Source organism: Pleurodeles waltl, chromosome 7 (genome assembly GCF_031143425.1).
Source record: "Pleurodeles waltl isolate 20211129_DDA chromosome 7, aPleWal1.hap1.20221129, whole genome shotgun sequence".
NCBI classification, from domain to species: Eukaryota; Metazoa; Chordata; class Amphibia; order Caudata; family Salamandridae; genus Pleurodeles; species Pleurodeles waltl.
In genome coordinates, this window is record NC_090446.1 from 311,383,436 (window position 1) to 311,410,587 (window position 27,152).

The 27,152-nt window shown below is 46.6% G+C and overlaps 1 protein-coding gene across 3 annotated transcripts in view; it reads left to right on the forward strand.

Annotated features, from left to right (window-relative positions):
• The window catches only part of IFT52 (intraflagellar transport 52), a 492,806-nt gene that overhangs the window by 338,907 nt on the left and 126,747 nt on the right, over positions 1-27,152 (forward strand). For all 3 annotated transcript variants that reach the window (XM_069243757.1, XM_069243756.1, XM_069243758.1), the window contains one exon: positions 999-1,086. In XM_069243757.1, coding sequence (XP_069099858.1) covers positions 999-1,086 — 88 coding nt within the window. The remainder of the gene's footprint in view (positions 1-998; positions 1,087-27,152) is intronic.

Sequence of the window (27,152 nt, forward strand, 5' to 3'; positions counted from 1 at the left end):
GTAACCCTTGTAGGTCCTTAGTATCTGCACATTGGTCCATCTACATTCTGTTGTGGCTCCATGCTTCTGGCATGAAAATGTCACGAAAACAAACTGATATCAGCACGCTGGGGTGGTGCTTATATAAACACTGCATGTCTTCACTTCTGGTGCGGAAAGCATAGATATGAACTATGCCACCTACCATTGCTCATAGGTACCTCTCAAATTCGACGTGGTGAATATCCTAATGTAAGAAATCTGTGGCTAGGTAGTCTATACCAGATAAGGTGTTACCAAAGGTAAGTAACTTGTTCAGTGTGCTGCTTCCTCCACCTAATACCTGGCTCAAAGAATAGCTTTGTGGCTGACTGGTATCATACCTGTGACAAGCATACGTGCACTTTGTCATGATTCAGTATCAAGCGGATATCAGTTTTCAGCTAGCTGAAGTAATGTTCTATTTCTGCCATGTATTTTATCAAGTAGAACTCAACAAGGTGCCTTCATGCTCTGCTGAGCTACTACTGTAGGATGTTGGAGTTCAGTAAGTTGGTTGTTTCATTTGTTTGCTTTCTCTTCTCACTTGACGCTCGTGTGTTGCGTCTCCTGCTTTGTTGTTTCTCACACTGCCAACTCTTCTCTATACTGCAATTTCCTTGTCTGCTTTGTTTATGCGTCTTGATTCTTGTATGCCTTCTCCGATGTTTTAATGAACATTTACACGTTTGCTTGTAAGTTTCTCCTTATCCGGCCCGCTCTCCTTCTGCCACTAATATTCAAACTGTCAATCCCTCAGCCATATCTTCCTTCCCTCTCTGATTCAGTAAATGTTTTTTTTCCTCTGTGTGTTGCCACATTTCAGGTGCAATATTCACTCAAAACACTAAAACCAGATACCAGTAATGAAACGAACACACAGTCATCCCACCTCACGTTCTTTAGTAAATGTAACTTGTGCGCACTCTGTGATTCTCTTTGCTTCCTTCTCACCTTTTCCTTTTTGTTCTTTTCTTTAGGGCATATGAACAGCTGAATGTGAAGCATGAACCTCTGCAGCTCATCCAACCTCAGTTTGAGACTCCGCTTCCAGCACTCCAGCCGGCAGTGAGTAATTTAGTCTTTTCATGACTACTGTCCTGCTAATACTGTTTTAAACAAAGTAGATTTATGCCTCGAGCTCTCTTGCATGCTCCTTCTCTCCTTCAACTCCGTCATTTAAATTTGTGTCAATATCCATATTGTGTTACTGGTATTTGGAATTTTCACATTTGTATGCATGTTACCTGGTAAACATAGATATAGGACAGTATCTAGTAAAGAAAATGTCTGTGTTCATCTGATCTCTGGTAGTAAAACTGTCCAAAATGGTGTATAATCATTTAGTATCTGAGGAGGAAACATGTTTTCATTGAAATCTAATTAACAATATTTTTCATGCCCTATTGCCACATTTGTGACCGTAGTGACCAAGTCATCCGTCCGCCAAAATCTATTGGAGGCCCTAAGTTTAAATGCGAGATGTGTTGAGTCGTATTGAAGCCACAATTCTCTGTTTTGTGCATTTGCTGCGGGCATTGCACGTCTTTAAAACTACATCCTGAGTGATCAAAATAAAAAACCTTCTCTCGAATATACGGCCAACTGCTTTTAAGTGAACCAGTATTGCATCACTTGTGCGTTATTGCCTTCTGTTGAGGATGTTGAATACTGTTAATTCTTTCTGATGCACTTTCGGACTCAAAGCAAAAGCTCACAATGAAGGAAAATGCTAGTGATAGCTGTTTAAGCTCAGATACATGTGAATTTGAAGTCTTATCCTTGGATCTAGGAGCAATCAGTTGTTACTTTGCAGTTTCCATGATGAGTACTGTTTGCAACTAGAGTCAAATTCATGTATTCTGATGCCCTCTAGTTGGTTAACTAAATGAATTCCTTTTTGTAGATTTGATTCTCCAAAGGAGAGTAGATTCAATTACTCTGACCAGTGTAAGTACTGTAATGGCAGACAGTAAACATCTGTGTTACAAACAACATTTATCCTATAGAAATAAAATGTTTCTCCAGTATTAGGGTATCTTTCATAGATTCACATGCTTGAATCATTCCCCGTCGTCGAAGTGGGAGTCCCACGGTACATAGAAAGCAATAAATAGAGAAAAACCTTTCTTATCTTTTTTTTTCTTTTTTTTTCATTGAAGTCAATAGGAAAAAACATCTTCAATTGTAGAACTATCAGCCTCTTTAGAAAGAGCCCAAACTTCAGCCAATCAGGCGCGACCACCCTCTTAGAACCCTCAGCACAGAGGTTCAGTCTGTCAGATTTTCTACCGCACGTCGTGTGTAAGGGAGTCTCCCTGAGCTCTGCTCAGTTTTCCATCTCTTCAAGAGAAATCTTTAGAGAATTTCAATTCAGTTTTTCTTTAAGACTTTTTTCCATCATGTCTACAAGAAAGGGCCTTTTTAGACCTTGTGGGACCTGTGGCAAATTGAGACTTCACTGTGAGGACCCTCACAAGGAATGTATCTATTGCTTACATCCAGAGCATAAGGTCAAGGACTGTAAGATCTGCAGGACCTTTCCTAATAAGACTCTGAGGGACAGAGAAGCCAGGCTCCTACTTTGGCTCCAGAAAAAGAAGGCAAGAGAAGCTCTTTCTGAAGAAGACAGTGACACTGCAGTGACCTCAAAGAAAAGAAAGAGGTCTGTGGAGAGCCTATCCCCTGCAAGCACTAAGTCGGCCAAGAAGCTGCATGCTTTTAAGGACACCGGGGATCTACCTTCAACATCTAAGGTAGCAAGTGGCAGGGTTCACTCAGAACCATCAACACCTGCTTCTTCTTCAAAGAAGCTTAAAAAGCCTTCCAGTTCTCTGCCTCCGTCGACGTCCAAAAAATCGACACCGTCGACGAGCCCTCCGTCGACGACAGCTCTACCGGTGACGACAACTACGATGACGGCTACGTTTACAGCCTCTCCGTCTCCGATGATAGTGACTTCATCTCCGCTGTCGTCTACGACGATAACATCAGTGAGCCTTAAGTATGGTCCGTCGTCGTCGCACACCTTAAAGATCATTAAGAAGCCGTTGACGGGTAAGAAGTTAAAATCTTTACCATCGACACATTCATCGACTAAGAGGTTCAGGAAGTCGCCGTCGCTTTCGCCGACGAAGATTCCGTCGACGCACCGGATCGTGAAAACTCCGTCGTTGTCAACCCCGTCGACGGGTGACGCAGTGACATTGGCTTCGTCGACGACTACTTCGTCGACGATGATACCACCAACTACACCGACGGTCCCGTCGACGCCCGCTCCGTCGACGGGTCATTTTCCTGGAACATCACCTTACCTTCCGCAAAGGATTTTGCCTGTACAAGTAAGGTCCTCTATATTACAACCATCGCATACATCGCCCAGCAAGGTTACACCCGTCCCTCCGCAGCATCTTTTTGCGGATGATGATGATGATGGCGATGGATACTCTGATGACGGATTTTTCCCGGTAGCGCGTAGTCCGTCCGAACTACGTATAAAATGCCAAGAAGAGGATGAAGAGGAGGATCTTCAGCAATTTTCCCACCAACAGGATCAGGGACATTTCGAACAATCAGAAGAGACAGTACAAATGCCGGTATCATTAATTAACAACCTTCAGCAAATGATGCAGGACTATTATGCGAGGTTTCCACCGCCTGGTTCTTCCACACCGGTGCAACCTCAGCAGACACCAGTGTCCACTCCGGCTAGACCTTCCACGTTTCCAGACCCTATCACAGTACCTCCTTCTGTTCAGAGCATTGGCTCACCGTCATCCGAAGAGGAACGGAATGGGATGAGTACCAGATTCAGACTCCATCTCCATCTACACCACCGCCAGTAGACTCTCCTCCGCAGGACATTGGAGGTTTCCATTCTGTCATGGAGAGAGCTGCCAAGAGATTCCAGCTACCGATTACGTCTAAACAATCAGATTGTTTTCTTTATGACTTTAAAGAGGACACAAGAAAATCAGTGAGGGCCATTCCCATTGTCGACTTCATCTGGGAAGAAGGCTTAAAGGTCATGCAGACTCCGTCCTCCATTCCTGCAGTCTTGCCCAGGCTAGAAAAGAAATATAAGGCACCTGACAACTCCCCAGCATGTCTAATCAGCCACCCTAAACCGGATTCGGTTATCTTCCAAGCAGCACAGAGAAGATCCAGGAATCCGTCAGCTTCTCTGACCGCACCTCCAGACAAGGAAGGACGGCGTCTGGACTCCATAGGTAAAAAAATTTCAACCATGGCTGCCACCACTGTTAGAGCCGCCAACTCTCTAGCAATACTGGGGAGATACGATCGTCAGATGTGGTCTGACATGTACCAATTCATTGACATGATACCTGAATCCAGTAGAGCAGAAGCACGCAGAATTCTTCAAGAAGGAGAAAAGATTTCGGCCGAAATCATAGACTCTGCCATTGATGTCTCTTCCACAGGTTTTAGACAATTGGCCGGTGCTGCGGTTCTCAGACGCCAAGGGTGGCTAAAGGCTACCTCTTTTAGGCCAGAAGTTCAGTTGAAAGTTCTAGACATGCCATATGATGGAGAACTTTTATTTGGAAAACATGTCGACGATGCATTGCAGTCGATCAAGTCAGACACTGAAACAGCCAGGTCACTTGCGGCGCTTCAGTACAAGAGGCAACCCTTTCGAGGAGCGAGAGGGAGAGGTACTTTTTCTCACAGAGGAGGCTTTCAACAATATAGACCGTACTCCTCTTACCAAGGCCAATATCGCTCAACGTATGGCCAACAACAACAGATTCCTTTCGCCAGCAAACATCAGCTCGCTTCAGACAGCAAACAAGAGGAAAATCTGCTTTCAGACCCAAGGATACGACTAGAAAGCAGTGACCCTCATCAAATGCCTGCACCCAGCCCCTGCACCAACACTCGTATAGGGGGCACAATTTCCGGGTTTCTGCATCAATGGTCCAGAATAACAGCAGACAGATGGGTTTTGGATATTATCAAGCGGGGGCATACACTAGAATTCAACCAGTCTCCTCCTCAAGTACCACCAGGAGGCCCCCCGCCAGCCCACCTCAACGAGCTTATGGAACAGATTGCTATCTTAATGAGCAAGGGAGCAATAGAGATCGTACCAAGAAATCAGAGGGGAATATGTTTTTACTCCCGTTTTTTCCTTATCCGGAAGAAGAACGGAGATTGGAGACCTATTCTCGATCTTCGATCGCTCAACAAATACCTCAAGAAGCAATCTTTTCGCATGATCTCTCTTCAAGACGTTCTGAGCCTCCTCAATCGAGGTGATTTTATGACCTCGCTAGATCTTCAGGACGCATATTTTCACATTCCAATTCACCCCAATCATCGGAAATTCTTGCGGTTCAGGGTCGCAGGCATTCACTACCAGTTCAGAGTACTTCCGTTTGGCCTCAAGTCGGCTCCAAGAGTGTTCACCAAGGTTTTGGCGCCAGTGGCAGCCCACCTCAGACAATTAGGGGTACAGGTCTTCCCTTACCTGGACGACTGGCTAATAAAAGCACGTACAGCGTCGAAGGCTGCCAGAGATACGGAAACATGTCTCTCCCTTTTCGGAGCTTTGGGTTTGTCGGTCAACTACCCCAAGTCTCACACAGAGCCCACTCAGAACATCACGTTTCTAGGAGCCATCTTGGACACTTTACAAGCAAAAGCCTTTCCTTCACAGGACAGAAGACAGAGACTTCGAAACTTAGCAGCTCGGCTCAGCAAAAGAAGGTCTGTTTCAGTACGGACTTACAAGTCTTTTCTAGGGATACTATCGTCATGCATTCCATTGATAAGGAACTGTCGCCTCCACATGAGGATTCTTCAACAACAACTAGACAACCAGTGGAAACAGACAGAAGGCTCTTTCGACGAGCTAGTACAAATCACCCCTGCAGCGAAACAGGCTTTCACGTGGTGGAAAGAAACTCCCCTAGTCTCAGACGGGCTGTCATTTCTGAAGGACAGGACCATGCACATAGTAACAACGGACGCATCCCTGGAGGGATGGGGTGCTCATTTACAGGATCTTTCCGTGAGGGGAAAATGGTCTATGCAAGAATCAACTCTCCACATAAACGTATTAGAGCTCAGAGCGGTGTTTTTGGCACTCAAGTCCTTCCTCATGAACATCAAAGACTCTTCAGTGTTGATAAGGACAGACAACACCAAGGTCATGCACTATATCAACTAACAAGGAGGCACAAGATCTCGAGCATTATCCCTGGAGGCACAGCTGTGGCATTGGGTAACTCAGCATGGAATCACCATCCGAGCAGAGCATCTCCCAGGGATCACCAACATCTGGGCAGATGCCTTGAGCAGGAATCGAACCAGCTGCCACGAGTGGGAAATCAATCAGTCGGTTCTCGACAATCTCTTTCACCTTTGGGGCAAGCCCACCATAGATCTATTCGCGACCAAGGACAACAAGAAATGCCGACACTTCGCAAGCTGGCATCCGCAGAGGGGTTCGAGAGGGAATGCGTTTTTGATCAGATGGTCAGGGATTTATGCATACGCTTTTCCCCCGCTTCCACTCATCCCGAGACTTCTGCTAAAGATGAAGAGGGAACGATGCAGGATTCTTCTAATCGCTCCGAGATGGCCACGCCAGTCCTGGTTCACAGAACTTCTATTGCTATCGGAACAACCTCACATTCGGCTGAAGGCAATTCCGGATCTGCTAACAATGAGCCAGGGTCAGGTTCGTCATCCCAACCCGACATCTCTTTGTTTATCAGCCTGGCTCCTGAATTCTATGAATTTGATGGTTTGAATATTCCTCCGGAGTGCAGAGAGATACTTGCCTGTGCCAGAGCCCAGTCTACAAATCGCACATACAAATTCAAGTGGAAGAGGTTTTGTTTGTGGTGCGCTGCTTCCAGCATCCATCCTCTGTCATCATCCCCTGAACAGATTTTGCCATATTTACTACATTTGGCCAAATCCGGTCTTTCGCATTTGGCTGCCATAATCTCGTTACAGACGGACCCCTCAGTCACCTTCACTATGGTCTGCCAGAATAATCAAGCAATTTCTTAAAGGTTTGTTCAGAAAATATCCACCAATTCACCATCCTGCACCACAATGGCATCTGAACATTGTGCTCTCCCAATTAATGAAACATCCGTTCGTGCCTATTCATAGAGTGGATTTGAAGTTCGTTTCTTTTAAAACGGCCCTTCTTTTAGTCTTGACATCGGCAAGAAGAGTCAGTGATATCCAGGCATTTACAATTTCTCCGCCTTTCCTTCAATTCAAGCCGGAGGTGGTCATTTTAAGAACAAATCCAAGGTTTATACCTAAAGTTCCATCATCTTTTCACTTAAACGAACCAGTAGTTCTGCGAAAATGTTTTCCAAATCCTCAAACGGCAGCTGAACGAGCTCTGCATTCGTTAGACATTAAGCGCTGTTTATAGTTCTATATAGATAGAACAACTGCTTTCCGTAAATCTGAACAGTTGTTTATCAGCTTTGGAAAGGTCAATCGTGGTAGCGCAGTTACTAAACAAACTATAGCGCGTTGGGTTTCTGCTGCCATTCAGTTGACCCACCAGTTGGCGGGAAAGCCATTATCATCTAAGGTCCGGGTGCACTCCACTAGAGCAGTTTCCACTTCCACGGCTCTGTTCGCTGGAATTCCTTTGGACCAAATCTGCAAGGCAGCGACATGGACACGTCCTCATACTTTCACCCAGCATTACTGCCTGGAAGCTACGGACAAGGTGGATGCTGCGGTAGGACAAGCGGTTTTGCGCAATTTGTTCACATAAGGTGAGCCTATAAGCCTTACCCTCCGTCCTCTGTGTCTCATTTCATATGTAATTTAGACTATATCCTTCTTATATGCAGTTAGAGGTACTCATATTTTTCTTTGCTACATGGAATATATATATGTATATGTATAAATGTTTATATATAGATTTGTATATAATGGATGAATACTACATGTACTTAGGAATGGTTAGCTCTTAATTTGCAGATTTAATCGCTTATATACATTGTCAACATGCAGTCAACATGCAATATATTTATGCATTCTGTTGGTACTACAAGAATATAATAATTTATCCATTTACTGCTGACTATTCTGATTCAAGCATGTGAATCTATGAAAGATACCCTAATACTGGAGAAGAAAATAAGTTACTTACCTGTAACTGTAGTTCTCCAGTATTGGTATCTTTCATAGATTCACATGCGACCCACCCTCCTCCCCAGAGAGGCTCACCTTCTGGAATTTTTTCCTGTGTACACTAGTGCGGAGAAATCTGACAGACTGAGCCTCTGTGCTGAGGGTTGTAAGAGGGTGGTCGCGCCTGATTGGCTGAAGTTTGGGCTCTTTCTAAAGAGGCTGATAGTTCTACAATTGAAGATGTTTTTTCCTATTGACTTCAATGAAAAAAAAAAAAAAAAAAAAAGATAAGAAAGGTTTTTCTCTATTTATTGCTTTCTATGTACCGTGGGACTCCCACTTCGACGACGGGGAATGATTCAAGCATGTGAATCTATGAAAGATACCAATACTGGAGAACTACAGTTACAGGTAAGTAACTTATTTTCTTCACTTCCATATGTATTAGAAATGTCAGTTATCAGTTGTTGGAAAATGGGTTATTGGTAGGGCAGGTAGGTACCTACACCTAGCAACAAGCCACAAACCTCCACAAAAGTACAGTTAGGTCTCAGTAAATTAATCCCAGCTCTACCCTTGGTAGCTTGGCATCGAGCGTCAAGGCTTAACTTAGGAGACAAAGTGTAAAGCATTCAAATATCACAAAACAGTAATTAAATAAAACACAGGAAACAGTTTAAAAATCCAAAACCAATTTATAAAAATAGCTTATATTTTTATCTTTAAAATGACACAAAAACGATTAAAATCGGTTCAGGGGAACCGGAGATATGAATTTTTAAAGTATTATTATTTTCTAGCGCATAGAAACAAAAAGCGCCAATCGGGTCATCTGGTTGCACCAGGACCGGGACAAAGTCAAAGTTTCAGACCGACCGCGATGGAGCCCTGCTCGGATACAGGTCGCGGGAAGCCTCGGTTAAAAAGTTACCTTCTGACTTAGTCTTTATTTTGAAGTTTTTCTTCACCGGGACGAACCTGCCAGTTGGATCCGACCTCCTGGAGCCCTTGTCTGGATACGCGAAGTCGGTTTCCTCGGTGGTGATTTCTACCTTCGGACTTAGTCGTTTTTTCGAGATGAAAATCCTTCGACCGGGGTAAACCTGGATCTTGATCCGACGTCCGTGGAGCCCTTCTCGGATACGATGGCTGGAAGGTCCCGGTCAACTTTTTACGTTCGGACTTAGTCTCTTTTTCGGATGTTTTTCTTGACCGGGACGAACCACGAAGTCAGGCCGGGTCGCGGTTGAGGCAAGCCGGCTAGAATTTCCGCGTCGAGTCGGTCACTTTATGGAGCTTTTTTCTAAAATTTCTCCAATCTTTTCCAAACTTCTGGGGCTTCACCCAGATGTTCTTTTAAGGTTCTTTTGGGGTCCACAGCTCACCCCAAGGGTCCAGAAGTTCTGTGATGGTCCTTGGGAAGTGCGGACTTCAACTCCCAGAGTACACCTGGCGCAAACTCCTTTTTGGCCACTGGGCAGTGGTCAGCTGGTCACTTTTTCAGGAGTTGGTGCAGGGGACTCTGGTTAGCAATTTTTCACCTGTAGCAAACAGGGAGTCCCTCCTTGAACCAGTGGAAGCCAGGCAAAGTCCTTCTTGTGGTGAAGCCCAAGTGTGCAGCTGGTGCAGTCTTTCTGAGTGCAGGGTCCAGGTGCAGGCCAGGGGTCCAGCAGGGCAGTCCTTCTTCTTCTTTAGTTCCTTTCTTGTTGAATTCTGGAGGGGATCTGAGGCGTGGGTGCAGGTCTGCCAGTTTTATCCTTGCTCCTGGGTGAAAAGCAGGGGGGCCCTGGTCCTCCAATCAGGGACAGGGTCGTCCCCCTGTGATGACCACTTCCTGGGAAGTGTGGCAAAAATCCATCCCAGAAGGCAACAGTCTCTAAAAATCCAAAATGGATGAATCTGATTTTTAGAGGAGAGATCTGGCTGAGCCCACCCACTGGTGTGGCTAAAAATCATAAACACACCCCTCTCCTGCCCTCTCCTAATCTAATCAAGGGGGCACCTAGCTGTCTGGGGTTGCAGGATGTGGGGGTGTTGCTGGGTGCTCCAGATGTCCTTCTCTGCCTTTGAAGACCAGTTTGGCAGCCCTCCCCCTTCCTGCTTCCCCATCTGCTGAGGGGAGATTCTCTCCCCCAAGCACATTCCTTTGTGTGAAGTCAGGCCACTTCACACCTCATTAAAGTAGCCTGGCAGAAGCTGCTGCAGGCTGGCCAATCAGAGCACAGCAGCAAAAACAATGCAGAGCTGAAATTGGCAACTTTTTAGGTAAAGTCTAAACTTTTTACCTGCACTAGTTATATTAAATCCAACAACTGGAAGTTGTGGGATTTATTATAACAATCAATTTGATACCAAATTCTTGGTATGTAACATTTAAGGAGACTTTAAAATTTAAAATAAAGTCTGCCCATTCTAGCCTATGAAGGCCATTTACTTCAATGAGGGAAAAACTAATTTGGCTGTTTTTACCTCACCAGGGCTTATAAATCTATTTTTATAAAATCCCTGCTTATAGTTACATGGCACCCTGCCCTAGGGGCACATAGGGCACACCTTAGGGGTGACTTATATGTAAAAATAAGGTAGTTTAAGACTTTGGAAGTACCTTTAATTCCAAAGTCGAATTTGCATATAACTTTAATTTAAAAGCAGCCAGCAAGGCAGGCTTGCTTTTAAAATGACACTGGGCACCTCAGCAATGCACCTAGGTGTGCACCACCTATGCTGTGGTCCCTAAACCTACATGCCCTACCATATACTAGGGACTTATAGGTAGGTTAACTTAGCCAATTATAATTAGCCTAATTTGCATATCCATTTTACACAGAGCACAGGCCCTGGGACTGGTTAGCAGTACCCAGGGCACCATCAGAGTCAGGAAAACACCAGCATAAAGTGGAAAATGGGGGCAAAAAGTTAGGGGGCCTCTGCAATCAGCCCCAGTTTCTCACACAACCCCCCCCCCCCCAGCCCACACGCCCAGGAGACTCAGCCCAACCCTGGGAGAGTCTTCCTGGCTTGTTAGGCGAGGAAGACAGTGAAGAAAACTGGCTGTCCCTTTGCAGGGCCTACTCTGCCTTATATCCTCCTGTCAGGGTCACTCCCTCTGGGTAGTGAAGCCATCCCAACAGTAAAAGGACCCAACCCAAACTGAAACTTCCCTCTAGGGGGGTCTTCCTCCTCTCTCTCTGCCAACTTGGGTAGTGAGGTGCCCACCTCCCCTACTCCTAACTTTGCTAGGGCAAGACCTAGCTTACCCAAAGAGGTCACCCAACACTTGAGCAACCCCACCATGACCAACAGGGTCAGGGGGCCTACTTTGCTATTGGCCTTGGGGTCTGCCTCCCAGGCCAAGTACAGTGCTGCCAGGAAGGCTAGCACCCAGCAGAGGCTACTGACAGCTGTCAGTACCCAGAACCACACCCTAAGCTCTCCACTGACAGGTGGCTGAGCTGCTTTAGGGGCAACTTTGGGGTCCTGGCACCCCTCTTGCTGTCTAGAGTGGGGGGCTACCACCTCCTGTGGCAGACACCCTCCTTCCACTCTCCCTTCTGTCAGTGCAGGGGCAACACCTTGCATCTGGACAGCTGCCTGACTACTCAGGACTTCCTTGGGGTCAGGTGAGGCCTCACCAGTGCCAACTCTGGGCTCCCCCCCTACTGGGGCAGAAGGCCTTTGGCTCCCTGGAACTCTCTTTAAGAGTGGCCTACCCTTCCTTTTCTTCTTTCCTTTTCTTGGGGACCCCTGTCTCCTAACTGTAGGGACTGACTCCCCAGGACTTTGGGTTGGGGGGGCGCCCTGGGCGACCACCCCATCTGTGACCAGACTCACCTCTGGGAGGTCATTGCCCAGGATACAATCTAGGGGAAGGTCAGCACTGACTACCACCCTAATCCAGTCAAGGATACCCTCCCTCTCTAGGGGCACTATGGCTACAGGTTTGGAGGTGACCTCCCCTGTGGCTATCCTGACTTTCTTTGTCTTTCCTGGGACATACATGTCTGGGGTCACTAACCGGTCACTCACTACAGTGTGACTGGCACAGGTGTCTCTCAGGCCAGTGGTAGGGATCCCATTCACTTGAATGTGGTGGAAGTGCCTACTCCCACCCTCAGGGATCACCAGCTTACCATCTGGTCCTGTCTCCCAGCACAATGCTAGGAGGACTTCATCATCTGAGGAATCCTCCTCTATGGCTACACTGGACAGCCCAGTGCTAACCACCTTCTTTGGACAGGCTGCATCTCCTCTGAAGTGACCTGTCTGCTGACAGTCAAAGCAAGCCCTACTGTCCAAGAGCTTTTTTAACCCTGGGTCTCCCTGTCTCTGCATGTCAGAGTGGGAGTGGGATTTACTCTCCTCCTTCTTAGGGTTCTGGGGTACAGAGGGAGTCTCTGTGGTGGGCTTACCACCTCCCTCCTTAGGTTTTTGGGGACCTGTCCCCCCCTTCTTGGAGTCTCCCCCCTGGGACTTGACAACCACCCTGGTTCTCAACCACTCATCAGCTGCCTCCCCTAGCTCTCTAGGGTTGGTCAGCTTAGAGTCCACTAGATGCTGGCGTAACCTTTCTTGGATACAATTGGTCAAGATGTGCTCTCTCATGATCAGATTGTATAACCCCTCATAAGTATTTACTTTGTTGCCAATAATCCAGCCCTCTAGTGCCTTTAGTGAGGTGTCCACAAAGTCAACCCAAGACTGGGTACTGACCTTCTGGGTGTCCCTGAACTTCATTCTATATTGCTCTGGGGTCAGACCAAACTTCTTGACTAAGCACCTCTTCATACTAGGGTATGAATCTGCCTCCTCCCCCCTTAAGGTCAGAAGCCTATCCCTCCCTGAGTTGGGGACCAACTCCCACAAAAGGGAACCCCAGTATTGAGGCCTAACCCTTCTCATTTGGAGTGCCCTCTCAAAGGCCCCTAGCCACTTATCTATGTCATCCCCCTCTACATAAGCAGGAACTACCCCCTTGGGTAATCTGGGGCAAACTCCCCCACCCATGGACACCTCAGCTTCTTTATCGCTGCTTCCATCTTTTTTTTCTTTGCTTGCCCACTTTTTCTTTTCTAGGGCAAGCTTATCTGCTTCCAAAGCTATGTAGGCTAGCTGGGCTTCCAGCTCTCTCTCCCTGATGGATGGGTTCTCTCCTCCTGAAAGGACCCTCTTCCTACCACTAGCTTTGGGTCTGCCCCTAGTGACTGTATCCAGTGAGGACCGTTCCTCCTCTTCCTCACTTGGGGTCTGATGCCTTCCCTCCCCTGAGTGGTTAGAGTTAGCATCTTCCTCTTTTTCTTCCTCCTCTGGAGCTTCCTCTGTCTCTACCTCTTGGGCCTCAGCCCATGCTGTCAGGGATTTAATTAGGATTTCCTTCCTGAGATTAGTGGTTGCAGGCAACCCTCTCTCAACACACAACCCCCTAAGCTGGACTACTGTCAGTGTAGGTAGGCTAGCCAGATCAAGCTCCATGGTTCCCTAGTTTTGTGTCAACAAAAACGTTTTGCAAAAATTGGTAACAGGAATTTAGAAAAATTACAAAAATTCAATAATTGAAATTAATCCAAATTAATTTAAAAAAAAAAATTAAAATTAAAAATTAAAAACAATTTTTGCACTAGGACAATTTAAAGGATTTTTAATTTGTTTTATCCAAAACTGTAACGTGATATTGAACACAAGTACAGGATCCCGTCGCTGCTTCCAATTATGTTGGAAAATGGGTTATTGGTAGGGCAGGTAGGTACCTACACCTAGCAACAAGCCACAAACCTCCACAAAAGTACAGTTAGGTCTCAGTAAATTAATCCCAGCTCTACCCTTGGTAGCTTGGCATCGAGCGTCAAGGCTTAACTTAGGAGACAAAGTGTAAAGCATTCAAATATCACAAAACAGTAATTAAATAAAACACAGGAAACAGTTTAAAAATCCAAAACCAATTTATAAAAATAGCTTATATTTTTATCTTTAAAATGACACAAAAACGATTAAAATCGGTTCAGGGGAACCGGAGATATGAATTTTTAAAGTATTATTATTTTCTAGCGCATAGAAACAAAAAGCGCCAATCGGGTCATCTGGTTGCACCAGGACCGGGACAAAGTCAAACTTTCAGGCCGACCGCGATGGAGCCCTGCTCGGATACAGGTCGCGGGAAGCCTCGGTTAAAAAGTTACCTTCTGACTTAGTCTTTATTTTGAAGTTTTTCTTCACCGGGACGAACCTGCCAGTTGGATCCGACCTCCTGGAGCCCTTGTCTGGATACGCGAAGTCGGTTTCCTCGGTGGTGATTTCTACCTTCGGACTTAGTCGTTTTTTCGAGATGAAAATCCTTCGACCGGGGTAAACCTGGATCTTGATCCGACGTCCGTGGAGCCCTTCTCGGATACGATGGCTGGAAGGTCCCGGTCAACTTTTTACGTTCGGACTTAGTCTCTTTTTCGGATGTTTTTCTTGACCGGGACGAACCACGAAGTCAGGCCGGGTCGCGGTTGAGGCAAGCCGGCTAGAATTTCCGCGTCGAGTCGGTCACTTTATGGAGCTTTTTTCTAAAATTTCTCCAATCTTTTCCAAACTTCTGGGGCTTCACCCAGATGTTCTTTTAAGGTTCTTTTGGGGTCCACAGCTCACCCCAAGGGTCCAGAAGTTCTGTGATGGTCCTTGGGAAGTGCGGACTTCAACTCCCAGAGTACACCTGGCGCAAACTCCTTTTTGGCCACTGGGCAGTGGTCAGCTGGTCACTTTTTCAGGAGTTGGTGCAGGGGACTCTGGTTAGCAATTTTTCACCTGTAGCAAACAGGGAGTCCCTCCTTGAACCAGTGGAAGCCAGGCAAAGTCCTTCTTGTGGTGAAGCCCAAGTGTGCAGCTGGTGCAGTCTTTCTGAGTGCAGGGTCCAGGTGCAGGCCAGGGGTCCAGCAGGGCAGTCCTTCTTCTTCTTTAGTTCCTTTCTTGTTGAATTCTGGAGGGGATCTGAGGCGTGGGTGCAGGTCTGCCAGTTTTATCCTTGCTCCTGGGTGAAAAGCAGGGGGGCCCTGGTCCTCCAATCAGGGACAGGGTCGTCCCCCTGTGATGACCACTTCCTGGGAAGTGTGGCAAAAATCCATCCCAGAAGGCAACAGTCTCTAAAAATCCAAAATGGATGAATCTGATTTTTAGAGGAGAGATCTGGCTGAGCCCACCCACTGGTGTGGCTAAAAATCATAAACACACCCCTCTCCTGCCCTCTCCTAATCTAATCAAGGGGGCACCTAGCTGTCTGGGGTTGCAGGATGTGGGGGTGTTGCTGGGTGCTCCAGATGTCCTTCTCTGCCTTTGAAGACCAGTTTGGCAGCCCTCCCCCTTCCTGCTTCCCCATCTGCTGAGGGGAGATTCTCTCCCCCAAGCACATTCCTTTGTGTGAAGTCAGGCCACTTCACACCTCATTAAAGTAGCCTGGCAGAAGCTGCTGCAGGCTGGCCAATCAGAGCACAGCAGCAAAAACAATGCAGAGCTGAAATTGGCAACTTTTTAGGTAAAGTCTAAACTTTTTACCTGCACTAGTTATATTAAATCCAACAACTGGAAGTTGTGGGATTTATTATAACAATCAATTTGATACCAAATTCTTGGTATGTAACATTTAAGGAGACTTTAAAATTTAAAATAAAGTCTGCCCATTCTAGCCTATGAAGGCCATTTACTTCAATGAGGGAAAAACTAATTTGGCTGTTTTTACCTCACCAGGGCTTATAAATCTATTTTTATAAAATCCCTGCTTATAGTTACATGGCACCCTGCCCTAGGGGCACATAGGGCACACCTTAGGGGTGACTTATATGTAAAAATAAGGTAGTTTAAAACTTTGGAAGTACCTTTAATTCCAAAGTCGAATTTGCATATAACTTTAATTTAAAAGCAGCCAGCAAGGCAGGCTTGCTTTTAAAATGACACTGGGCACCTCAGCAATGCACCTAGGTGTGCACCACCTATGCTGTGGTCCCTAAACCTACATGCCCTACCATATACTAGGGACTTATAGGTAGGTTAACTTAGCCAATTATAATTAGCCTAATTTGCATATCCATTTTACACAGAGCACAGGCCCTGGGACTGGTTAGCAGTACCCAGGGCACCATCAGAGTCAGGAAAACACCAGCATAAAGTGGAAAATGGGGGCAAAAAGTTAGGGGGCCTCTGCAATCAGCCCCAGTTTCTCACATCAGTATTACTGAAGCCAGAGGATCTTTGTACCTTGCATGGCAGAGATACAATCTCATGCACATTTGTAGAAACACTATACTTTTATTGTCCTGCAGCCCTGTGGCCCCTATCATTCAATGGGAAACAGTTCTGCCAGCCTTGTGTAGTTTTGTGAATTCTCAGGTTCATGTGGGCTCACTTACAGTGTTCATCTGTGGGTATTCGGTGTCAGGCAGGATATAGAAACACAGTAGGGTTGAAGCTAAAAATAGACCAAAACCCAAATCAACAAGAGAACACTACTCCGTATCTACAGGATTCCAACCCAAATATAGTGTGGTCAATTCTGAAAGTGATATAATCTTAGTATACAGTTAATAAGACTTTAGAGTGTCCAGTAGTTTTTGCCCAAGAAGGAATACATCATTCTACATAAGAAAAGTTAGGCCATGAACCTGTTCCCAAAGGCGAAGTAAATGCACTACTAATGATGGTGTTTGGCTAGTGCCTAAGGTACATCACCTAGCAGAATCAACATTTTAAGGCTCTGTATTTCAAAATGAAATGGTCACTGGCGGATTTATGGAGTTGGCTTGTATATCCATAGACCTGGAACATCAAAGTCCACTAGGGGAACTGGATTTTAAGATTATGGTGCACTGAGACTCCAAATACCTCCAGAACTGTGTGGGTAAGAATAATAATTCAGATTTAGAGTGATGAGCCACAGTCAACGAAATACTACTGTTATTCCTCGGGTAGGTTGTGAGTTCTGAATTATTTTCCATGATGCAGATTTGCATTCCTCTTCATAGTAAGTACCAGTAGCCTAAGAACAAAATTATTATTATTACTTTTTTGTACAGCAAGCAAACTGGAACGGTGGTGAAATTCATACGGGGGAATAAGAGGCGAGGGAGGGTAACTGTGAGACAGTCAAGTTAGTTTTCCATTTCAAAGTGTATTTACAAACCAAATGATTCTCAAACTGTTTCAAAATGTAACTGTCCAAATATTAGAATACAGCCATGATACACTCTTAGAGGTCTGCCATATAATGCAAACACAACTACTGGTAGATGACTCAGCTTTGAATTCGGTTGAAAAAGCATTTGAATCTGGGAATTATCCAAAATTAAGTTACTTAAATGCAACAACAGTTATTCAGAATAAGTGTCCTTTCCAGATTTCCCAGCACCGCAGATTTAGCAAGTCTAGTCTTGGAAAAATGAAAACAGAAAAGAATCAGTTTATGCACCATATTCCTGGGTGCTTCCACCACAGTTGTTTTTGCTATTGTCCTAAACGGTAAGTGTAATTCGGTAGATATGTTTTAATAAATGGGTCTTAAAAGGTGCAGTTACATTCTTCCCATCGGCAGGGGGTTATGATTTGATACAAAAACCTGAGAACTATGGCTTTGGGATTACAACTTTATTTTTTAACCTGCAGCCCTAATGTTGCCTACATTCAAGGACGGGAGACTTAATCTGTTAAATACAAACAGGTCAATACCATGTTTTCATCATGAAAATTTTGTGCTTTATATTTTTTAGAAAGGTTTGAAAAATACTTACCTGTATCGTGCCACATAATCTTGTTAGTGAGTTTTTCACTATCTCTGTTCTCTTCTGTTGCTACTTTGTATCCCTTTCCTGACAAACCCTGATATGAATTTAACCACCAGTGATGGCAGGTTGATGTGGTTAGTATCTTCAGAACTTCCTGTGAGTGCCTCATGCTTTTATAGAGATCTGTGTTTCGCAATTTATTTGTAAAGACAAGCAAAGCATGTTAATACTTGAAGGCCTATTTTACATTCCATGTGCATTCAGATTAGTACTTTGTTGTTGAAGAGCTGTTATCTATAATAGAATGCATGCAGTGATCTTTGAGGCAGAGTCTTGTTCATGATTGGATGTATCTTTTGTCTACCTCAGTCTTATGCTCATTATTGCGTGGCTTTCCTTGCTATTTCTGTGTTTTTATCCCAATCCTTAAGCATAGCTGATTTACCTTGTATCAGATCATTTGCATGCTTTTATTGCTGCCATAAATTTGTCTTTTTTTTTTTAACTTGTGTTGGCGCTCTATATAAATCTATCTATTTCCTTGGTCCCTCCTCGTCTGCACATTCCTCTTTACATCCCTGCGCTCCCTGTTCCTCAACCTGCATCTACTTGCCCATTGTTACTGGCCCTTCCTGCTTTATTTTTTATTCTCACGCAGCTGCAAACTGATTCTTTATTTTTGAGCTGCTGCATTCCTTATTGTGTGACAGAGACTTCTAGCTGCAGATTTATTACCTTTTGAATTCTCCTTCGAACTGGATCTGAAGATGTTCGTGAACAGTACTCCTGCGTACCAGTATGTGACGTCAATTGGATCCACGTCTATTGTCTATGTTTTGTGCACCAAAAATGATGTTGCGGGTCCTACAAAGGCGCGCCTACATCCATTCTTTTCTTTCTGTACCAGCAAAGCGCTGATCCAAAGAGAGCTACCCCTAAGTCAATTTTTGAGGTTTTTTTTTCAACTTTTTGTTGAGTTCAACTATTGTATGTTGAGGATGTCTTCTAGGAAGACCGGATTCAAGCACTGCGGATCCTGTCTTCGGGCGACGTTCATGACTGATCAGCACCTCTTGTGTCTTTGATTTCTAGAGCGCGACCACAACCCAAAGTCATGCTTCAAGTGCCAGGCCACGCCTCCGAAGGTTTTGAGGGAGCGTTCCCTAGAGCTGATGGTTGCTTGCGCTCGAATCTGCCCAAGTTGAGGTCCCGGTCGAGAGGAAGGTCCGAGACCTTTCAGAGAGTCCAAAGTCATTGTCGATGCCCCCTGTATTTTACCCAATCCTTCAGTGCAGGACTGACTGGTCTGTGCCAGCCTGCAACTGAGAGATGAGTTTCCGACCCCATGGGGTGCGAGCCTTTGTGCTTTCTGGGGCCAGAAACAAAGCCTGTACTGGGTGGAGGTGCTTCACACCTCCCCACTGCAGGAACCGTAACACCTAGCGGTGAGCCTCAAAGGCTCAGGCTTCGAGTTACAATGCCCCAGGGCACTCCAGCCCCCAGTTTTAGCGGCAAGTCCAGAGGTATAATTAGGAAAAACAAGGAGTAGTCACCTCCTCAACCAGGACCACCCCTAAGGTGTCCAGAGATGAAGTGACCCCTCCTTGCAGAATCCTTTATCTTGGTTTGGAGGATCAGCGCCAATAGGGATAGGAATGTGCTCCACTCCCCAAAGGGAGTGAGCACCAGGAGGGTGTAGCTACCTTCAGGGACAGTAGCCATTGGCTACTGCCCTCTGACCCTAACACACCCCTAAACTTAGTATTTAGTGGTGACCCTGAACCCAGCTCTTCAGATTCCTGATGACCTCTAGAAAGAAGAAGGCCTGCTGAGCTAAAATCCCATCAGAGAAGAGAAGGAAACAACAACTGACTCGGCCAAGCCCTACTGGCCCATCTACTGCTTCAAAAAGCTGCCCGAAAAGAAGCAAGCAACCAGCTACCACCCATGAAAAGCCTCCAGTGGACTGCCTGCATCACCGAGGACCAGGGAACTCTCGTGGGCAGCGGACCTATCCAAAAAGGAGAAAGAGACCATCTTTAAAGGTACTCTAACCTCACTCCAGAAGCGTGAGTCCAACTACCCTGCACCCGGACGCCCCCGGCCTGTGTCCAGAGAAACCAACTAGCCAGAGAGGATCCCCAGGCGACTCTAAGTGTCCACCCTGGGCTGACCTATGTACACCCCCACGACGACGCCTGCAGAGGGAATCCTGAGGACACCTCCCCTCCTGCCACCCCCCCGCCCCCCCCCTCCTCCCCCCCCGTCCTACCCCCCCCCCCCCCCCCCCCCCCCCCCGGTCTGCCCTCCGACAACGCGGGTACTCCATATGGTCCCATGTTATTTTGGCTCCTATTTGACCTCTGCACCTAACCAGCCCTTTGTTGCTGGTGCTGGGTGTTTGGGAGTTATCTTGAACCCCCAATGGTGGGATACCTATGCCCTGGAGATTGAACCCGTAAGTTTGTTACCTCCCCCAGGAACTGTTGAAAATTGCACTGTGGCCATTTTAAAATAGCTTTTTGCCATTTTAAAGAAAACTGTGTACATTGTTGATTCCATTCAAAGCTTTAAGTATTACTGTGCAAAGTACCTTTCATTTAATGTACTTAACTGCTAAATGAATCTTGTGGTCCTAGAAGTAAATTAACAAAAGAATATTTTTCTATATAAAAGCCTACTGGTCTGGAGTTAAGCCATTGAGTGTGTGTTTTCACTTATTGCTTGTGTGTGTACAACAAATGCTTAACACTACCTATCTTCTTATAAGCCTAACTGTTCGACCACACTACCACAAATAGAGCATTAGTATTATCTATTATTGCCTCTGTCAAGCCTCTTGGGGAACCCCTGGACTCCTTACACACTATATCTCATTTTGATATAATACATACAGAGCCAGCTTCCTACAGTTTCACCTCACTAACGTCCTACTGGGTAGTTTGTCCAAACCCAGCAGAGGGGCTCCTGTGAGCAGGATGATTGCCAATTGCCATTACCCCACAACTGGGGCTTAAGTTTCTTGACGCAACACTCCACCCCTGAGAGCTTGGTGGTCCAAGCCTCTGCCTCCCGTGGCACATTCCCTTCCTCTTGATAGGGAATCAAAATGTTGGATTCACTTGGGAAGAAGTTGTTTCTTCCACCAGCCTTGCATTGCATTACAATCCATTAACACCTCATGCCTTGTGGGACATTATTCCCACATGCTGTGGGATATGGTAGCGCAAGTGCCTCCACAGGTTCCGGAGGAGGCCCAGACTGTACACTGCCAAGTTTAACATTCATTGCCGGCTCAACGCAACCGACTCGCTACACTAGGTAGAGTGGTTTTCTTAACAGTGGCTCTGAGGCGCCATACCTGGCTGAGGACGTCTGGCTTTTCGGGGGTTGTCCATGCTTCTTTGATGGACATGCCCTTTGTTGGCACCAGTCTTCGGAGGCAAGGCAGTGTTTCAAGGATTCCTGGGCTACAGCCAGGTTTTTGGGCCTCCCGGTGGCCCCTCGTCCCCCTCGGTCTCCTTTTCATGTCTATGGAAGGGGTCTCCAACAGCACCTATTCCTGATCAATCGCCGTGCTGGGTATGATTCTCAGCCTCGGTGTGGCTGAGGGCACGGGACCTACCGACCTTGTGGATCATGTGGCCAGCGGTCTGGTCAGTCTGTCGAGCACCTCCTCGCCCCACCCTCCCGGCAACCCCACCCTGCAGCAGCTTCTAAAACCTCCTAGTCTGCCACCCCACAACCAAGAACCAGTTGGTGGCAGTATTCACCATTGTGTGCCCCACTTGCAATCCATCACTTCAGCCCAGGTAGATTTTGTAGATAGTCTGAAGGGGCGACTCCATTCCCTTCGAGGCTACCACTCCATCCATACCATCATCCTGCTCACGGATTATGGAGGATCATTTGTCCCCTCTCTGCAAGGAAGTTATATCTCTCTTGGTCAAGGGAGATATAGAGATGGTTTAATTGCCAAAAGTAGGCTGTTGTTGCTTTTCCTGCTACTTTCTGGTCCCCAAAAAGGACATGGATCTTGCCCTATACTCGACCTTCAATCTCTTCCTCAAGAAGGAGAAGTTCAAGATATTCATGTTGGCTCAGGTCTGGTCTGCCCTTGATCTAGGAGACTGGATGGTAGTGTTGGACTTGCAGGACGCTTATTTTCATATCCTCATCCTATCTGCCCACAGACATTACTTGTGGTTCACGGTAGGTCACAAGCACTTTCAGTTTCTGTACTCCACTTTGGCCTCACCAGTGCCACCCCGGGTGTTCAGGATGGTGATGGCAGTTGTAGCTCTTCTGCGGAGATCAGGTGTTTCAATCGTCCCCTATCTCGACAACTGGCTATTAAAGGCGAGTTCACCCCAGGCTGGCGTCTTCCACCTCCAGACTATGCAGACCTCCCCTCGCTGTCAAAGTCGCTGGACTTCAGTATAAACGTACCAAAGTCACACCTGGCTCCCTCTCAGGCGTTCCCTTTCATCTGAGCTGTTCTGTACACAGTGCAGTTTCGGGCTTACCCTCCCAAGCAGCTCTGCGCCTCTGGATGTCGCTGGAACATCAACGGCATATCCCTGGCGATTCAACATCTGGCTGGCTCTCTAAGTGCCAGAACAGACAAACTCAGTCAAAAATGCCTAGCGAATCATGAATTGCATCTCCATCCAGAGGTGGTGCATGGTCTATTTCAGGAGTAGAGAGAGCCTTGGTTATACCAGTTTTCCTCTGCAGAGAAGGAGCAAAGTCGGCAGCATTGTTTGTTGGAGTTTCCAAGGCGGCAATCACTCCAGGCGCTTTTCGTCTGGAGTATAGTTTAGTACTCCTGTGCACATCTTCCCGCCCATACCACTCCTACCCAGACTTCTCAAGAAGATCAAGAACAAAGGTGTCAAGTAATCCTAGTGGCTCCGGACTGGCCAAGGAAAGTGTGGAATCCTGAGCTGCTAAGCTTGTACATGGATCCTCTGATCGGACTGCCCCTTCGGAGGATCTTCTGTCACAACAGCAGGGGAGGATTCTACACCCGAAACTGTCCACTCTCTGCCTTCTTGCGTGGAGATTGAGCAGCAGCAGTTGACAGCCTTTGATCATCCTCCCAAAGTCTGTAACATAATCTTGGCAGCCAGGCATCCCTCCACCAAAATGGTAAATGCCTGTTGTTGGATGAAATTTGTGACATGGTGCACCGACAAGTCTGTTGACCCCCTTTTTGCCCCTCTCTGAAGTCCTGTTTGTTCTGTCCCCTGCCATGCATGGCTCTGCTCTGGGCCCCGTTAAGGGATATTTGTCTGCTATTTCTGCTTTTTTGCGATTGCCTGATCAACCTTCTTTATACAGAGAGTCCTCAGTAGGTTTACACTTCTTTTATCTCCATCGCCATTTATTATACCCCAATGGGATCTGAATTTGATTCTTACTTGTTCAATGTGTGCTCCTTTTGAGCCTCTGCCCAATTGTCCGCTCAGGCTTCACATGTTGAAAACAGCCTTCCTTGTGGCCATCATATCTGCCCGCAGAGTAAATGAGCTGCACACATTTTCTTCTAAGCCGCCCTTCCTTTCTATCTATCCTGACAAAGAGGTGCTTCAACTAGGGCCTCTTTTCTACTAAAAGTGGTCACAGCCTTTCATGTCTGCCAATGCATCACCTTCCCTACTTTTTACGCACAACCTTCTAAAGAAGAGGAGAAACTCCACTGCGTGAACCCAAAAAGAGAGTTGGTGTTCTACCTTGATCATGCCAAAGAGTTGCAGGTGGATAGCCCACTGTTTGTAGGATATGTGGGTGCAAAGAAAGATCGGCAGTACAGAAGCAGACCATCTGTAGACGGGTCATACACTGCATTAAAATCTGCAAAGCACTGACCAAGAAGTAACCCTCTGAGGATTAGCATGCAGAGACGCAGACTTGGACATCTGCCAGGCAGCAACGTGGGCATCTCTGCACACATTTACCAAATACTCCTGTCTGGACAGTTAGGTCTGTTGGAGACTCACCTCGAGGGAAGGTTTTGCTTGTGTGTAGGAAGCTAGGTTCTGGTTGCAGTAATACCCCCCCCCCACACACACACACTTTTTTTGCCTGGTTTTCAATGCAACGCCAACTGAAGTGCACTGGGTTCCTGATAGCCAGGTACCCAGTGCCAGTGTTCCTTCCACTAAAGCAAGACCCCCGGTCACTTGATCCCCAAGTGGCCAGGCCTTTAGCACCTTTGTAAATGGTACCCAGTAACAGTGCTTAATTGGAGCTGGTGGTTTCCGGTGCAGGGCACCAGCACATATTTTTGAGGGCAGGTACTTATTTTTCAGTTTCAAGCATTTACTGCGAGCAAAAGACACATATGGGAAAGACCGAGGAAGAGAAAAACTAAAATGAGTCACAAGGGGAGAAAGCTACAAGATTGAGCTGAAGGGGTAGGGAGTGGTTGTAAATTGATGAAAGAAGCCCAAGATGATTTAGGATTACGCTGCCCCAGTATTCTGCACCCATACATTTAAATGCAGCAGCATTTCATAGGACAGTTTTGGGCACCAACACTTTTTTTTATTTACAAATTAAGCACTGCCTGGTACCTAGGGCATGGGTATTAAGAGTGTCCCTAAGAGCTGCAGCACAATTCATGCCACTCTAAGAGACCCAGCACCAACCTCATGCATTCTGCCATTGCAGGCTGTGACAAGGTGCTCCCTAAAGTTAAAACACAACATAGCCGACAGCCTGTGTGCCATGTCCCCTAAACACTGACTGTAATATTTATAAGTAATCCCTACAGCAGGCCTTGCAGCATTAAGGCAGGGTGCATTTTATTACAGGTAAGGACTTATCGTCAAGAGCTGATATGACCCTGCTATGTCCTTATTGATTCTTAGACATAGTAAGTGAGCAGGGAAACCATTTTAAGTACATGTGCTGGACATTGGTCAATATAAGTTCCCCAGCTACATGATGTTTGGTATCAAACAACTCGATTTATTTAACCCTCACTCTTTCCAGTGGTGGGTTGTTAATACATGCAACCAGATTGTACCTTAGAGGTGTCCCCTGAAAAAGAACCTACCACCTGCTGGTGTGTTGACTAGTTTTCACCAGTCTGCCACCAACAGACAGGAGTCTGGCCCCCAAGGGTGAGAATCTTTGATCTAAGGCCGTCAGAAACAAATACTGATCTGGCAGGGATGTTGCACACCCGTCCCAACAGGATGAACTGCAAATCTACATTCCAAGGCAGTAGGCTTCAAACGCTGATATACAAATCTGGCCTTCCTCAGAAGGATAATGCCGACTCCCTCTGCCCCAGGCCCATTTGGCACCTGGGCAGGTGGGAAAATTAACTTTGCAGGCGATGTTACACTGCCAGGCTGGACACACCCCTGGACACCCCTATGGTGGCCAGCCTTACATGAACACAACCTTAGAAATTAGTGTGGTGGAATGAGGCATTTTGGGACATGGTGATGCCCACTACCCAAAGGAAAAGGTCATCTAGGGGCGTAGTGATTCCATGGGTAAGTAGCTCATTGGCCACTACCCTACACTCCCCTTAATGCCCCTAAATTGAGTAATTAGGAGACCCCTGATACCAGGGACCCAGATCTTCACTGGACACAAAAGGAGTGGGCAATGAAGCCTGCTGACCTGAGAACCGAGGAGCATGACTTAGTTGGAGCCAAGCCTGTCTGCTGTACCTGACCCTTGAGGAGCAACAGACCTGTCCTGCTGCTGTATAGCCTCCAACGAACCGGGAGAGCTTCCAGTGCTTCACATATCACAATCACAAAGAAGAACTCCCTTGGAGCAGAGAAGCTGCTTCCTTCATCTGCAGGCACTGTTTGCAAGCATCTGGTACTCTGCCCCTTTCTCCATCGGGTCCTCTGAGATCAAAATGCCAGGAGGAGGCTGTTTGGAGCTCAGCCCGCCACTTCAGTTAAGTCATCAGATGCTGACACCATCCGGAGGCTCCCTACACATATACCTGGAGTACTGGACCCTGTGCAGCAACCAAGGCTTGTTGGTGTTCCTGTCTGGATTCCAACAGAAACAAAGCAGACCTGGGGTCATCAGGATCAATGATACAACTCAGGAGGGTTGCACTACAATCCTGTTTCCCCTCTTCAGCAGGACACCAAGACCCAGACCAAGTCCCACACCACCGCAACCCGATGCCCCAAAGCACCTCTGCACCCAAACCCCACTGCCAAAGTCAGAGGGACACGATGATGCCCACGGAATCCCGAGTCCCTCTGGAGCTGAGCCCATCCCAGGGTTTGGCCAGAATGAACTTCCAGTCACTGCCTGCAGCCTCTTTCTGCAGTCCTCCTCCAAACGTGAGTAACTCCAGCACCAGAACCAATGCCAAAAGACACCACTGCACCTTAGCCCCTCAGCCCAAGAAGAAGTGGGTCAATTGAGTCCCCACGTGCCGGAGGACCTCAAGGGTTGAGCCCTTCTGGGAGTTTCCCCAGACAGACCTTCCAGTCCCAGCTGGCAGCAACTTCTGAACTGTTTCCTATTGAAGTGAATGGAACACCAGACGCACCGACACACCTCTGCACCTGGACGCCCCAGAGCCTCCCAAAGTAACCTGTAGGTGTGGCCTTGGACCCTGCCCCATACTCTCCTTAAGTCCTGGAGAAGAGTCCCATAAGTCACTGCAAAGTGTCCGAATGCAGTACATGTTTTTCCCCCATATGATAACATTACTGCACCCAAAAATGGCCCTGTGTCAACTTTTAAAAACTGTGTAAATCTATAGCTCGAAAAGTACTCTCGTGATTCTAGTGATCTTGGTATCTACATTTATATAAAAGTATGTGTTATTTGCATAAATGGTGTCAGATTTCTTTGTGCCTCACTTACTGCCTATGTGTGTGCTTTACATGCTTAGCACTACCCTCTGATATGCCTAACTGCATGCCCACACTTCCACAAAAGAGAGCATTTGGGATGTCATTTGCGCCTATGTGATACCTGTGAGGTTGGCTGGGACTCTTTGTACAGTGTACCTCTTTTGGTTCACTATATAACAAGCCAGCTTCCTACATTATAATATCTATTCAAAGTAAGGAGTCTGCAGCTAGAAGTCTCTATCAGATGGGCAAGTTGCTTACCTTTGGTAACACCTTATCTGGTAAAGAGTGTATCCTATTCCTTACTAACCCACCCATCCTTCCTGCTCTGCGAACCGATTTTTAGGGGCAGTGATTCCCCTTTCTGGGCCTTAGTTTTAACACACCAGCGGTCAGT